General features: G+C 37.4%; 1 protein-coding gene across 1 annotated transcript in view; it reads left to right on the plus strand.

Moving 5' to 3' along the window:
* Positions 1-16,550, plus strand: part of FBN2 (fibrillin 2) — a 146,577-nt gene that overhangs the window by 93,675 nt on the left and 36,352 nt on the right. The window contains exons 31-41 of the mRNA XM_071580039.1: positions 95-220; positions 953-1,075; positions 2,515-2,637; positions 4,168-4,293; positions 6,991-7,113; positions 7,345-7,467; positions 8,183-8,344; positions 9,346-9,414; positions 9,958-10,083; positions 11,198-11,323; positions 11,860-12,012. Of these exons, the coding sequence (XP_071436140.1) occupies positions 95-220; positions 953-1,075; positions 2,515-2,637; positions 4,168-4,293; positions 6,991-7,113; positions 7,345-7,467; positions 8,183-8,344; positions 9,346-9,414; positions 9,958-10,083; positions 11,198-11,323; positions 11,860-12,012 (1,380 nt within the window). The remainder of the gene's footprint in view (positions 1-94; positions 221-952; positions 1,076-2,514; positions 2,638-4,167; positions 4,294-6,990; positions 7,114-7,344; positions 7,468-8,182; positions 8,345-9,345; positions 9,415-9,957; positions 10,084-11,197; positions 11,324-11,859; positions 12,013-16,550) is intronic.

Genomic DNA, 16,550 nt, shown 5'->3' on the forward strand with positions numbered 1-16,550 from the left:
GTTTTCACCTGAATTAAAAGTGTTTCAAAAAACCAAAGTATGCTGCTAAAGGACAATGATGTTCAAATAATAATCAATTCCTGTGCACTTCCAGATGTGAATGAATGTGATTTGAATTCCAACATCTGTATGTTTGGGGAGTGTGAAAACACCAAAGGTTCCCTCATTTGTCACTGTCAAGTCGGATACTCAGTCAAGAAGGGAACCACAGGATGCACAGGTAAAGCAGATTGACAGAATCACAGACTATTCTGAGCTGGAAGGGACTCACAATGATCATCGAGCCTCCAGTCAATGGCCCCCACAGGGGATTGAACCCATGACCTTGGCATTATTACAACCAAGTTTTAACCAACTGAGCTAATCTCAGGGTCATAGTGTGCCCTTACCTTGGTTGGCTTTCAGGTAAAATAAGTGCCCAAGTGTTCACACACAGCTCAGAGATTTGTATCTGTGCATAATAGTGTATATAAATGTTTAAATCTGTTAGCAGAGTTTGAAATTGAGCATTCCTTGACCAGAATCAGTGGGAGAGACCCCTCACAGAACTAATTTTAAAGGCAGAGCTTTTATCAGTATGGATTGTGTGAACACATCTGTGCAAAACATACCTTGGGTGGGCACAGCTGCATTTGTGTTAGAAGGATTTTATCAGGACTCTTTTGTCACCTGTACTCAAAGTATGAGCTCATCTGACAACTCAAGCTGCAGGAAATGGCTGTGTAAGCCTTAAGAACAGGACAAAAGGGGAAAAAAATTAAACAAAAAAAACATAATTGTCACTATTTTTTATTAGTATGGAATACGGAGTAACTTGCTTGAATTATTGTGGTCTTGAACATTTGTTTTTTAATGCCTGCACAGTGGAAATAAGCAACATGCAAAAGGAACAGAATGTGTAGTATTCTGGTGCTCCTGATGTAAATACTAATGGTTTATTTTGTGTTTGTAGATGTGAACGAGTGTGACATTGGTGCTCACAACTGTGACATGCATGCCTCGTGTGTCAATGCACCAGGAAGTTTTAAATGTAGTTGCAGAGAAGGATGGGTTGGAAATGGCATTAAATGTATTGGTAAGTGTTCAGGGAATAAAGCTTTTCTCTCTCTTTTATTTATTTTATCTTATATTTTTTCCCCTGAACTCTGTCATTACTCCATTAGAAACAAGGAATAATTCTTCTGCCTGCTATACTCTATGGATGGATATGAAAGATTCTTATGTTTCTGGGGTTTGCTTTTCTGAGGAAAACGTATGGGTTTGTCTCAGAAGCTTGACTGTGTAACTATCCATTTTACAAAGTTTACGCACAACTGCAAAATGTGAAAAATAAAGAAAAAAACACAGTAAAAAATGAAATGGACTTTGTTCTGTAATTTCCTCTCAGTAAGATATTATTTCTATTACTTAAAGCTGGGGATTTTTGTAAATGTCCAGTGGTATATTTAGTTTGTAGGCACTGACACAAACCAGTTTGGACTTGAGGGATGAGAAACTCGATTCTACTTTTGCTGGACTATAAAATTTGTGTGTGTCCCTTTGGCTTCACATGTGGGTTTGGTGGTTAAAAGACTGTAATATTTACCTATTTTTTCAAAATATTTTGGGGTCTATGGTAGAGGAGCTTTGCTTAAGAGTTAGGCTTTATTGATGTAATATGTGGAAGGAGAACCATATAATGAGGTTTCACTGCAGGCCAGATTTTCTAATCTTTTTATGTCATATATGAGAAAAAGTGGAGGCCCTTGGTCTTTATTATTATCAATTAATTAAAAGTACATTAAGTTCTATTTTTTAAATTTATTTTTATTTTGAAAGTCCCAGATGAAGGAGAAAATGTTAAAGAATTTTTCTGGCAGCACCCTGATAGCTAGAAAGAGCTCTTGGGTACAGAGTGTTATTCCAGGTGAGGATGGACTGATACCCCATAGCCCTGGCTAATGTCACTCATGTCATGGACCCACAGGGCCATTCCCATCAAATGTGACCTTGAGGGAAAGTGAAGTCTCTTCTTTTTCCTTTCCCCCCCCCCCTTTTTTCCTTTTCCTTTTTTTTTCTCTTTTCTTCTTTTTGCTTTTTTCTGTCTTCTTTTTTTCCTCCATCCAAGTTGACATCCCAGTGGTTTTTCACTGCTTTCACTTTCTTAATTACTTGAGGAGACTTTCTAAATATGTAGCAGATTTTTACCTCACTGCATTTCTTTCGTTTATTGGGTTTTTTTCACTAATTTTGAATTCAAGTTCTCTAACAGGATATTAACAACCACACAATGAGTGAGCTGAATTCCATCTGTTGCTTGAAAATACTTTTCCCAATCCCATGCATTTTAATTTAAAGGAAGAAATATTAAAATTAAATCCTTTTACTCAACCCTGTGTCATCTAGTGAGAACTTTGTGTATTTGTGGTGGCATAAAACATGTTTGCAGTTGTGCTGGTTATCTGGACAGTTAATTGTCAGCTAATTGCATACACTAATTGCTCTGTTGCTGCACTTTCAAACCCTTATGTGCAGATCTGGATGAATGTTCCAATGGGACCCAGCAGTGCAGTGTGGATGCTCAGTGTGTGAACACCCCTGGCTCCTACCACTGTACCTGTGCCCAGGGATTCACTGGGGATGGATTTACTTGTTCTGGTAAGAAGTTTTGTGAAATCTGACTTGTCTCTGAGTGTTCTCTTGTATGGAACCTCTGAAATTTAGATCCAAGCCCAAAGTGCAGAGCAACATGTGTGAAAGTGTCTTTTAAGATCAGGAACCTTCCCACCTGCATAAGAAATGCTAACAAAGGTATCTGATTTTCCTTTGGTTTGTTGGATGAAATTCCTGTCTGCTGCTTCCTCTTCCTCTTCTCCATGAGAATTATTTTGATTGCAGCAGGATCTAGTCAAGAACACTAAATGCAAGTTCTTATAGTTCCAGTCTTGTAGGTCACGTCTGCCTCTGCCATCACTTGTTTTCCCCTCACTGTATTAGTTAAACAGGATTTTATCATTAACATAGAACTCTTGAAAAAAAATTACAGTTGAAAAATATTGCCCATCACCTCTGCCTTTAAATTTTTTCATAAATGCTCTCTATTAAGAATGAGCTTTGCATGTCACACAGTGAGTGACTCAAAATTAACAGACATGTCGAGGGCTATATAAAGGTTAATGATTTTATATTAAACATTAGTGATCATGTAGTGAGTCACCGTAGTTTTTACCACTTACAGAGTGGAGATACAACACTGTCTCTGCTCTCAAATTCTGACACACCCAGTATGTGATCAGCACATTTGAAGGGCTGAAGAAATACATCCTAATGGTAGTAAGATACTTAGAAAGTAATGTGCATGCCCTCATTGTTAGATAACTGGCTAATTTTAAACAAAAATTGTTTTACTCCTTAAAAAGAAAGTCTTCTGTTTGTATTGTAAGGGATTTTGAGAATAATACTATTAATAAATAAAAATATTTGATTTTGTATTTCAAATTTGTGGTGAGCATGAACTATTGTCCTTATGTTTAACTCAGATCTTCTGGGGTTTTTTGTAAAAATCAGATGTGGTACTAATACTTATGACTAATAAAATGAAGAAAACATTTTTTTTTGATAAGCATATCTGACAAAATTATGAGTCCTTATGATGACTGCAATGGTCAGTGCCTTCCTTTTATAGCTCTTTAGGGGTGTACTAGAAGAATCCCCAGTGTTGTGCAAACAGTACTGGTAATTTTCATAATCTTCAAATAATGTTTTTTAAAATTAGTATGAAAATAATTTTTTGTGTGTGAATCACTTACGAAAATTTGCCTCTTGAATATGTTTTTATTGTCAAAATAACATAAAAATATGAAGCAGGAGACAAAGTTTTAGCTTTAACCAAAGTATTCAACTGATTTGTCAAAGCTAGAAGTAGAGTCTGAAAAGCTTGTGTTATTAAAAAAAAACTATATGTGTTAGTGAAAACAAGGAGTAAGGAATTGTGGCAAGGTGAAAAGGATAATTTGGGAAATGGCATTTGCTTTTCTGCATTATTCCAATTTACACCAACATGTAAATGTTCTGTTCTATGATTCCACTGCCCAACAGCACTTTTGTTCCATGAACATCAGGATATTTTTATGTTTATTCTTGCTGGTGAAACATGTCATTTCAGAGACACTTTTCTGTCTTCCACAGATGTTGATGAGTGTGCAGAAAATGTTGATCTGTGTGAAAATGGGCAGTGTTTGAACGCCCCTGGTGCCTACAGCTGTGAGTGTGAGATGGGCTTCACTCCTGCCTCGGACAGCAAGTCCTGCCAAGGTGAGCTGCAGTTTGTAGCTGGAGTTTGTTCTCTGAGCTGGGATCGGCTGCTGGAGGGACCCCCTGGAAGCAGAGAAATTAGCACATGCTTCACATATGGATAATTTTGTCAAGCAAGCATTATTTTGCAATGTGAATTATGCTGAACGTTGCTTTCCCCTTTTTGTGAAGTTTTCCTGGCCTTTGTCTCAGTTTGTTTTGTTTTGTTGTTGGGTGTTTTTTTAGCTTGTTTGGTTTGGGTTTTTTGTTTTCGTTTTTTTGTTGGTTTTTTGTTTGTTTGGTTGTTGTTGTTGTTTTAATTCTCTTCTTTTTGTTACTGCTGAATAGTGTGTGCAAAATCCTGTGTTCATCACTGGGTTTCTTGTAGTGTCTTTATGTAGGAGACACAAAGTGTATTATGTGACCTCATTTAAAAATAAATGTTTTCAGGAAAATCAAAGTAGACAAATCACTACATTGGACAAATTAGTAACAATCCTTAAAATGCTCACTGGAAGGTTTTTTTATCATCACCCTTTCACCTTCAATATTGTAGCAGGTTATCTGAAATGCTAAAGGAATTGCTATCTTTCCAGTCCAGTCCAGCTTCTATTCCCTCTTGTGTTCTTACACCTTTTTCTTGTTGTTATTGTTTAATATAAGAAGATGGTGTAATCATTGAAACCTTTTTAACTGTTGCTCCAAAATTTTTAACTTGTTTCATATTTAATGGCAAAAACCACATCTCATCTTAGGAAATTAAAATTCTTGATGAGACATGGAAAAACAAATTCCAAAATTAGTCTCTAAAGTTCAGTCTATAACATGGCACGTTCTGGCATTTGACACGTGAATCAGAATTTAAACTAATTCCAGGTGCTTCTGAAGGATTAGCTATACCACTGTGTAGTGAGATCTGTTGATTGTTACCAAATACTGTCCATCATCTTTAGTGAGTTTCTTTCCGCAGCTCAGTTGTATTACAGTCATGCCACTGTTCTAATAAAAAACTCCTAATATATCCAGGCCACTCCAGCCAACCAATGTTTTGAAAAACGTATAATTCTAATTTTTGGCACAGCGTGTCACCAGCAGTTGAAGAATTTTGGAGAAATGCTTGGTGTGTTACTGTGATTCCAACAGAAATCTGAAAGCATTCCATTGATTAAATTGTGTGGAGAACTAACAGATCTGTGTGCTGAATACTTAAAGGAGGTTATCTTTTGCTTTCTTTCATTTAAAGTTGATAGATTAACTTGTTCTGTGATAAGGACAGTCCTTGGCTGATTCTTGCAATCAAGGGTCAGAACCCAAACTGTGAATTTAGCACAATAATTCTAAGACAATTAACCCACTTTCTTCAGAAGTCCCTTGAGAAGTCAGTACTTTAGCTCCTCAATGACCTGATTTGGAGGGCATTCCATGGCTGTACTCCAAGGTACTTAGAAGCCATCCATCAATTTCCAGATTAAATTTACTCAGGACTTTGGGATATTGGATATTAGGCATTCATTTCCCCTTAAATATTTGTCTCTCAAATTCCCCTCAAGAGTTCACCCTTTCTTTCAGGAGGCATTATATCACTTCTCAACCTTGGCAAGCCAGCCAAGCTCAAAGTAGGTATTTTATAACTCTAATCATTTTAATACCCCTTTTTGTACATCTTGTGCAATTTCAGTTCATCATTCTTGAACAGAGCACTGTACTTGGAATTTCAAATGGAGATTTAGCTGTGCTTTGTGGAAGGGCATTAATGCTTCCCACTTCCCTGTCTGTACTAAAAATAATTCACTAGTACGTGCTAGAGTTGCATTTGCCTTTCCCACAGCTGCTTTATTCTGGCAGCTTGAAAAGTCTTGCTATCAGACAGTACATGCAGGGGTTTTTTCCTTCTTGTCTTGTTTACCTTCATCTCAGAAGCCTTTTATAGTTTGTGTCTAAACCCACAGCTTTGCCGTCTGTGCTGTCAATATTTAACTCTTTTTCTACTGCTGTATTTGACAAAATCATCTAATTTTCTGTCAGTGTGTTCCAACTTGATTTCATCTTCAATTTAGATGAGCACGCAGGCAGTCCTTTACATGCATTTCAGCCCATCTTTATGTAGTTACTATTTAGCTGGTTTAATGGGGGATGGAGAAAATCACAGGTAATTCATACATTGCTTTCCCCTGTATTCTTTCTCCAAGAAGATGTAAGTAACTGTTGATGACTGCAGCCTCTCTTTCTTCTTAGCACACTTGTGAAGGATATTTTGAAAATCTTGCTTGCCATTAGTAAGAGATGTTGCAGACTGTGAGCTAGGAAATGATCGATACCTTTGTGTGGTGTTACAGTTCATTCTGCTTAATGCACATTCTGAAAAAAACTTCACTGGTTTTTTGACTTAGCTTTCATTATGGTTCCCATAACTCAGTTCTTCTGTATTTACTTCACTCCAGCTAAAATCGGAATGAAAAACAAGCAGCTTAATGGAGAATGCCTAAAAAAATTCAAATTTTATGTAGTATTCTACACAAACTCAAAAATGTTGTTTTTAAAAACTTTATATGTGTCTTCATTAGTTTTTAGTAGTATGATACACAACAACAGTAATAATAATAATAACAATAGTAACAAAAAATAAATGATTAACAATAATGATAATTATTATGATGAAAATAATAATGGTGATGGTATAATGGTATGTAACTTTTTGTTCTTAACATATTCCTTCAGATACTGATGAGTGCTCCTTCCAGAATATATGTGTATTTGGTACCTGTAATAATCTACCAGGAATGTTTCATTGTATCTGTGATGATGGCTATGAACTAGATCGAACAGGGGGAAACTGCACAGGTATGTAATTCTTTTTCAGAAATACATCAACAAAAAGGATGGTTCCATAAATATGCAGCTGTGCAAGGGTTATTCTTAAATGTTTGGTTAATTTTTAGTAGTTATTTCCTTCAATTTCAGCTAAAATTCGCTTGCACTTGAAATTTTCTTGCTCATTTTGTTGTAGAAAGTAGAATTATTCCTTGTTTCTGTCCAAAGAGCAGATTTATGAAAGCAACTTTCCTATTTTAGATATTGATGAATGTGCCGATCCCATTAATTGTGTCAATGGTCTTTGTGTCAATACTCCTGGAAGGTATGAGTGTAACTGCCCTCCAGACTTCCAGCTGAATCCTACTGGAGTGGGTTGTGTGGGTAAGTTAAAGCTACTCAAAATATTACTCTAGAAGTCACAGCCAAGGGGGCTGCTTTGATGGGAATAAGGGTGGCAAGACAGAAAAATAATCCTTTCACATGGTGCATATCCTGTTATGTTAGTTTTTTAGTGAAAGAGTTAAAATAATTAACTGATTACTGGTGTTCATAGTTTCCTTACACAGTTTTAAAATTTGTCGAAGCATATATTAAACCCTGAAATTCCTGATGGACTTGCTACCCATATTCTGCTAGAGAATCACAGGCTCTGCCTCCATTCCAAGGTTCCTATTGTTCATAACGAGCCTGAGATCTTGTGCTGAAGCCTCTGCCTCAAGAAGGAGTCACAGAGTAATGATTGCCAAGTCACAACCAAAATATGGCAAATAAATACTGACACAGACCTCAAGCAAAGTTCTGATACTTTCTGGAGTGAAGAGCTGGGAGGACTATATGGGCTACATTAGGCTGTGATGAGACTTGGGAAGACATGACATTTCTAACTCATCTCCATGTACTTACGGACCTGAAAATGTCCCCATTTTCCCTGCTGGCTCTCGACATTGTTACCTATCAGCACACAGGTGTGCTTCGACCTTGCCAATGACTTCAAAAGCACAATGGTTGCCTGAATTCTTCCTCCTGGATATGAAATGTGAAATGAATACCTGCTGTTCCATTCCCTGGGTCACTGTCATATGTGCTTTGTACGTAGATAACCGTGTTGGCAGTTGCTACCTGAAGTATGGACCAAGAGGGGACGGGAGCCTGTCCTGCAACACTGAAATTGGGGTCGGAGTCAGTCGTTCCTCATGTTGCTGCTCCCTGGGAAAGGCTTGGGGAAACCCCTGTGAGATGTGTCCCCCTGTTAACAGCAGTAAGGAAATACTCTCTTGTTCTCCCCCTGCCCTCTTACTTTCGAGATAGTAACTAGGGATGGAAAAAGTAATTTTTACTGTGTTACTATACATGTGTCATTCAGGAAACTTACTTGCTTTGTAAGACAGTATTCTGGCACAATTATAAGACAATCTCCCTGTCACTGTCAGAGGGGATGATGCAGAGGTGTGGACCTGACTATCAGTATACCTGACCTTTAGTCTTTTGTCACTGACTTGCTGCCTGTTCTCACAACAGTAATTGAGTGGTATCGTTAGAAGTCATTTCCAGCTAGACCAGGCCCATATATTTTGGTTAGTTTTGGGCACTTAATTTTATTTTACTTTTCTCCCATTAAAAAAGATAAAAAAAGAAGCTTGCAGATGTGCTTATGCATCTTAAAAATTAAATGGATTGCATACATCTACTGTGAATTACTCAACAATTCCATGCTCCTGGGACACAAATTAATAATGGTTAGGACTCAAATCATGGCTTTGATTTGGAGAGCTGCAGGAGTTCTCAGAGAGTGTTCATGACTGTTGTGTGTCTGAGTCAGTCTCGAGTATTTTCAACGCTGTTACCCAAGGACAGTTATCACTTTTGTAGAGCTTTGAAGTTCTTTGAGTGAATAATGCAACAGAAATGTTCAGCATGTGGTTCTTAACAGCCTTGTAGTCGCATGAATTCCAATTTTAACACATAGATCTTTATCAAGGGTGTACTGACATTTCATATTAAGCAACTAGTCAAAACAGAAAAATACATTGTGCTTCCTTAAGAATATCTGAGCTTATGGTAACAAAGCAGAGCTCTTAATCTTACCTTGTTTTTCTATTAATCTATTGCACTTGCTTTAATACTGTGTAAGAGTTAAAAAGTAGAAAACCAATGAGTGCAGGAAAAAACATTTGTTATAAACACAAGGGAAGTTTTATATTTCTGATCTTACAGTTTTACTCTTTGTAAGACTGACATGTTCTTTTTTTATTACTTTAGCAGAATATAATACTCTCTGTCCAGGAGGAGAAGGATTCAGACCAAATCCTATCACTATTATTTTAGAAGGTGAGTTTCTCATCAATGACTGTGATGGCTGGTATTAAAAATTAAAAAAAAAAATTGAACAAAGTGTAATCTTTGGAGAGATGTATGCAGAAACTGCATTTTTCAGAAATCACTGACTTTAGTGCAAAGCAAAAGCCACTGCTATTATGAATTGGACAACAACACAATGTAAAGTCACTCTGTAAAAGAATATTGAAGAAGTCCAAAACCACTTGAGTAGAAAAATAACCTGATGCATATCTTTTGTGTGCTTCCTTACTTGAATGGGACTTAAAAATTGGATCCTGAAGGATAAGTCTTTTATGAAAATTATGGTATATCAGTGGATGGTATAAGTTTCAGGAAGTATTCTTCAGACAAAGAAAACTCTGGTTCCAATAAATGGACAGGAATGAGGAATTAGATGCCAAATATAGAAGAAAAAAAAAAGACATGTGTCAGTTAAAAGCTACTACTTGGTAAAATTTCGGGGTAGTGTTTAAAATGTCTGGTTTCTTTTCATTCTGGAATGAAAATATAGTGAGTTTTGTTCTCTGTTTTCAGACATTGATGAGTGTCAAGAGCTGCCAGGTCTCTGCCAAGGTGGAAATTGCATCAATACTTTTGGCAGCTTCCAGTGTGAATGTCCAAAAGGCTACTACCTCAGTGAAGAGACAAGAATCTGTGAAGGTTGAGTCCCTTGAAACCTCTTTCTCTGTCACAGTGCAATAGGAAAACCTCGAATTTTTAGCCTTAAATCCATAAGTGGATTTGGTATATGGAAACCCACACCCTTACCTAAAATTTCCTGCAATTATTATCTTTGGCATCCTTCATGTGATTGGCATAAGACTTGAAATTCAACATTTGAATATATTAATGTTTATGCCTACATGTTAGACCTCAGCTAGTCAGTAGACTAAGGTGGTTATTAAGGATTTCTGGCCTTAACACCTTGTATCTCCTGCTAGTTTCACTACATTCCCTGTATTTGGGGTGTGAAAAGATGTTCTCTTCACAATATTGAAGAGTAGCAGTTTAATTTACTCAATGTGAAATAAAAGTAATAGTGGTTTTCCTTTCATGTTTGAGGTTTTTCATAAGTGTTAGAATCAAAAATCCTAAACAGACCCAAAGGTGTAAAGAATCTTTCCTGGTTTCTCCTAGTTTGGGGTCTTGTAAGTAATTTTCTGCTTCTCCATTCAATTTGAGAGGGAATGAAAAAAACCCCCAACAAATGCCTCCTTTTCAAAGGAGAGCCTGTGAATTCTGAGGCTTTGCTAAATTTGGATGAAGAAAACTGACTGAACTGGGTTTAAAATTGAGATTATGTGGGTAAAAAAAGGTTTACACCCCGAAGAGCTTAAGTAAGAAATTCAAGAATAGAGCAGCAAGATTATTTAGCTTTCCTATTATAAAGAGTATTTAAAAGGCCCTTTATTAGTGGAGTAATGAACACATTACAAGAATTGAATAGTGACTAAACCCCTCCTGTGTGAAGAAAGTGTGAAGTCTTTTTTCTTTGTGAAGTTGATGCAGCACAAACTGCTGTAATTTTGGTAGTGAATTCAAGAATTTTGAATTATAGAGCTAAGGCTGGACTAGACATTAACAATACTGCTTTTCAGCAGCTGCTACAATAGCTGTTTATCCCAAATCAGAGCTGTAGTTTCCATGCTAATCTTTAAATAAAGCATTTTTGTTATCTTAGCATGGTTTATTGTGGTCATATTTCTCAGAAACATTTACTATGACTTAGACCTCTTTCCCCTTGTTAATTGCAGTGTTTTTGCTTGGTCTGTAGATATTGATGAGTGTGTTGCACATCCTGGTGTCTGTGGTCCTGGTACCTGCTACAATACCTTGGGGAACTACACCTGCATTTGCCCACCTGAATATATGCAGGTGAACGGAGGACATAACTGCATGGGTATGCAAAATGCCATCTTTACTAGAACTGTCTTAATATCACACTGTTTGGGTGCTTACATTTTCTTAGATGAGGCCAGTTCTGAAGCTGTGTGTTGATTTGGACTGTCTTTTTCTCCCATTTATGTCATGGAGATGGGAAATAGGTCCCAGTGACTGTAATGCACAATTCAAGTCCTCTTATTCAGCAGTAGAACTCATTGGTCACTAGTTTATTTTCACTAGTTGTTTCCACTTGCATATTCTCCAGCAACAGGGATTTTCTATAACAATGAATCTCATAAGTATCTACAATATGTTTGTGATTTCTTGGGAGTTTTCCTTTTTCCCTTTTATGTCTTTGAAAATATGTCAAATTTCAGATAAGTCTAAAACACACATCTTAGATCACCTCAACCCTTAAATTATTTTTAAATGCATGTGTTGCTGTTGCTTGCAGCAGCCAGAGTTAATGAACCATTCTCTGGTTTGGTAGGGGGTTGGTATTTATTTAAGTCAGACTGGTTACTTCACAAGTGATTCTTTTCTCACATCTAGACATGAGGAAAAGCTTTTGCTACAGAAGCTACAATGGAACCTCCTGTGAGAATGAGCTGCCCTTCAATGTGACCAAAAGGATGTGTTGCTGCACGTACAATGTTGGAAAAGCCTGGAACAAACCTTGTGAACCATGTCCAACTCCAGGAACAGGTAAATCTACTCTAATCCTCCTATTTTGTTTCTTTCTTTGCTTATTTGCTTTGTCCTATTAGCTAAAGTCAACATTTTGGCCCCAAAAAATTCTAACTGTGAAAGAAGACTGACCATGCCCTGCCATTTTCTTACTGTCTGGATTAATTCTTGTTGTGCTAAACAATAATAAGTATTCCTACTATATTTTTTCCACTCTATATTGAGTGATACAGATTGAACAGTGTAAAGGCACCAATCATTCCTCCTGGATGAAAAAATCCAGAGGTCTGGTATGGGCATAGAATAACTTTCAGTTATTTTGATTTATGTCAGAGTTCTGTGTTTTGTAGGTTAAGACCCACCAGGGAGGCACAGTAGGCATAAGAAAGTTTTCTTAGTACTTGATTACAGAACTCCTAGCTCCAAGGTTTTCAGCTTGAGGTTTCTGGAAAACCGCTCATCAGGCAATAGTTTTGGGGTTGAAGACACTGGCTGACAAGAGATGCCTCCAGTCTAGTCTTTCTTCCAGGATAATTAATTAAGGAGAGTATAGTTTAGTTCTTGACAGTTGGAGATACTTTTATCGTGGTAGTCCTGGTCTGTCAGAACAACACAACTGGGTTTCATTACTGAGTTTTTTGTCTTTCCAGATTTTTCAGTTGTGTCTCACATCTGAGCTTCATCTTGGTTGGTTTTACATTTCCTCTATTGAAGATGAACTTGAGAAAGCTCAATAAGTAGGGCATTGTAATGGGAAGTGAAAAATACTTTTCTATAAAGGGAAGTGAAAACAGTAAAGTACAATTCATTTTCAACTTGTCTTTATGGAGTTCAGTGCTTGGAATAAAACACCCTTGAAAGCTCAACTCATTAAAAATCACTAGTGGAAGAATCACCATTTTGGAAATCTGACATTCAATTGGATTTTTTTTACATTTGAAAAAAGAGGAAAGTTGCTTGGATAAAACTACAAAACTCAGGTGCCTGTTTATGGCAAACACATTTTAGTGCTTAGTTGACTTGCTCTGAGTTTAGTGCCTCTAAACCCATACCTCTGGTGCTGCATCATTTGTGATGTTAGTGTAAAGAACATACTGCTTTCATTCCAAGTGGTTTATCCTGGTGACATAAGGGAAACAGCACATAAGTTAAGACATTTTAAATTTTTTAAGTTTAAAATTTACTCACAAAAAGTAAGGAGGATGAAAATAGGGCTGAAAATAATAGAGAGCATCTTCTACCTCTTCTTGCTTAAATAGGAGGAGGGAGAATGAAGGAATGTTCCTATGTGCTGGTTTAAAGATAAATTGGCAGGAGAAATGGACCCACCACATGAGAGATTATAAGTCAGAGTTACAATTTAATGAAAGATATTACCATAAATACACTGACACAAAGAGAAATTGCTTTCAACTCACAAAACCCAGCAGTATAACCCAGTGTCCTGGGGCACAAACCCAAAGGGGTTTGTTTGCCCTTGTGCTGAGACCCGCGTGGTTCCCCCAAGTTCAAAGCAAAAGGAAGTGAAAAAACCTGTTGGTGCAGGCAAGGGCTGTGGTCTGGGTGAGAGTGGTGATCTCCTCCTGTCGAGGTCCTACTGCTCCTCTGGATCTGGCAAGAGGTTCCTGAGGTCTTCTTACCCACCACTTATGTACCCTCAGGGAGCACCCAGTCCCTTCCCCTGGGCGGGGACTCACACAATGGGTGATTAACTCTGGGAGCCAGGGGACATTGTTGAACTGTTGATGGCCCATTAGCAGCTCCGCCCCCTCAGGCTGGGTGTGAAGGTGCCAATGGCTCCCTGGGCAGCTGCTGCTAATGGTCATTGTCCTTGGGGAATGAACAGAGGGGCTGCAATACACAGCTTTGATCACACCCACACAGTGATAGTTGATCCCACCTGCTGAACTAGGACATCCTAGTGGTCAGGAATGGAAGATGGAATTAAGCTTGGGAAAGGAAATATGTGTTTGCTATCAGACAGAGCTCATAAAAATCTTTCCCATAGTCATTTATCTCAGTGCCATAAAATTGTCATCATGGTGACAACATGATGAGAAAAATACAGCAAACTACTATTAGGGATTCATGCACTTAATATTCATGGGTGGAATAAAGAGTTATCCTTTTAAATTGGTGAGACTGAAATTCTCAATAACTTCTGCAGCTTTTAACGATTTGTTAAAACAAAAGCTGCCTGTTACTGTGCAAGCAGCTGTGGGGTTAAAATATTTCCTGAAATATTTCAATATTGCCTTGTTAGCTCTTCTAAATGCCTTTACTGTATTTGCAGACCATGGAAAGGGGTTACATGAGGGATCAACCCCAAATTCCAAGTGTAAATGGTTGAATAGCTGCACTTTTGTGGTATAATCAGTTTTTCTGAAATCTGGGCAGGGGCTACACGTCACAGGCAGAGTTTGTGATACACTGACCTTAACCAGTGTGGCAGATTGAGCCCAGTAGCTCATTAAGAGAATTATTCTGCTCTGATGAGGATTGTGTTGTTCCTCTAAATGAACCTCACATGCCCATGCATTTGACTTTTTTCCTTGGTGAAAGGAAGTTTATTTTTATATTTATGCTTAGCTATCAGTCTCTGTTTGATGACTTTAGATAGTAAAGACTATCTTGGTTTTGCACATTATGCAGATTATAACTATTAGCATAGAAACTTTCAACAGAAGTAATAGATGTTTTTTTATTTGTTTTTCAACCAAAGAAATGTGGGAAAATGCTTCACTACTAAGAGGTAACAAAGAATTTACAGAACTCTTTCATTGCTTGATAATCTCAGGAGTGCCTGATCTCGAAGGGTTTTTTTCCTTTTATGTTACAGACTTTTTTGTCCTAAAAAATAATGTATGGGGGTTTGAAATATTTTTAAAGTCATTCATGCCAAGCCAAGCTTTCACAAAGTACATCTCTGCCATGTTTTTGTATGGATAATTTGACACTTTGTATAAGTGCATTATTTAGCTATATGCTCTTCTTCTACACAGTCCAAGCTGGAAACAAGTGAAAAACTGCATTCAGTGAAATGCACAAATGACGTAGGCATTATATCTTAGACACAATATAAGAAATAACTTAAAATATGCTAAAGAGAGAAATAAAATAGTAGAAGAATGCTGCACTGTGGTAGGCACCTCTATGACCCTGTGTTCTGTGCTGCAAGGATAACCTGGGGAGGCATTCAGCAATCCTTAAAAACAGTGGGACAGAAGGAAGGAGGAATTGCTGGAGTTTAGTTGTACTGGATCCTGCTTTGGCTTGCACAAATAACAAAGGATGTTTGAATGCGAGGAAAATACTTTGCCAAATGTCATTCAGCAATAGGACAAGGGGGCACGATGGGCTCAAGCTCTGACAGGGGAAATTTAAGTTGGAGTGCAGAAAAAAATTCTTTGCAGAGAGAGTGCTCAGGCATTGGAATGGGCTGCCCAGAGAGGGGGTGGATTCCCCATCCCTGGAGGTTTTTAACCTGAGCTTGGCCGTGGCACTGAGTGCCATGATCTGGGAAAGGGACCGGAGTTGTAGCAAGGGTTGGACTTGATCTCGGAGGTCTTTTTCCAACCCCATCGATTCTATGATTCTGAGCAACCATCCAACTAAATTCACTGACTTTCTAATAAATAAGAATGTTTGATGTGTGAGAGACAGGAATGATCAAGTTATAACACCAGGGGTTAAACTTCAGAGGATAACAAGCTACTGAAGAACTTCCATTAAAATGCAGATGAGCAAAACTCAAACTACAGCCAGTAAAGGCATAAACTATCCCTGCTCTGGATTAAAGGTCATTGCTTGCAAGAATACTCCTTTTTCTGATGCTGGAATAGGTGTCAGCATTTCAGGTTTAGAGATGCATTAAAAGCAGACTCCATACACTTCTAGTTGAATAACGGGTTCCCTGTAGGTCCTCAGCAGCACTAACAGTGGATCAAGCACTTGTGGAAGTCTCCAGATACTACACTTACGGAATCTCTTTGAATTTTATGTCACTGGGACATTTTTGTAAATTTTATCCACTGTTTTAGAATTTTATGTTACTTTTGCTTAATTATGTACAAATATCTGCCACATACTTTGAAATGCTTCCTTAACAGTAGTTTGAAAGTTAATAATGAAGAATACTTTTTCTGGATAATTTGAATGTTGATACAATCTGAAAATGTTCTGAGTAGCAGCTGCATCGTTATTGTTTGGAAACACACTCTTAAAGCAAACTTACTCATTCAAACTGCTTGTGTCTTTATATTGAAATTATTTCATTCAAGTACACAATTCTACTGGTAGTGCTATGCAAATTTGACATCATTATAGTTGTAGGCCTCTCATTTTTCATATTTCTACCTAGACTAAAATTTACCCCTATACTGGAAATGTATAACTTTTTTTACCTGAAGAGCACTGTTCTATTTCTAAAGTATCATCCTGCAGTGATGAATAGAACCCATTCTAGAAATTTTTATGTTGCAAATCCACTCAACTTCATACAACTTGCCTGGAAAAATATGGGTTAATTTCTTTTATACTTTATACTATGCATTTTT

This window comes from Pithys albifrons, chromosome Z (genome assembly GCF_047495875.1).
Source record: "Pithys albifrons albifrons isolate INPA30051 chromosome Z, PitAlb_v1, whole genome shotgun sequence".
NCBI lineage: Eukaryota > Metazoa > Chordata > Aves > Passeriformes > Thamnophilidae > Pithys > Pithys albifrons.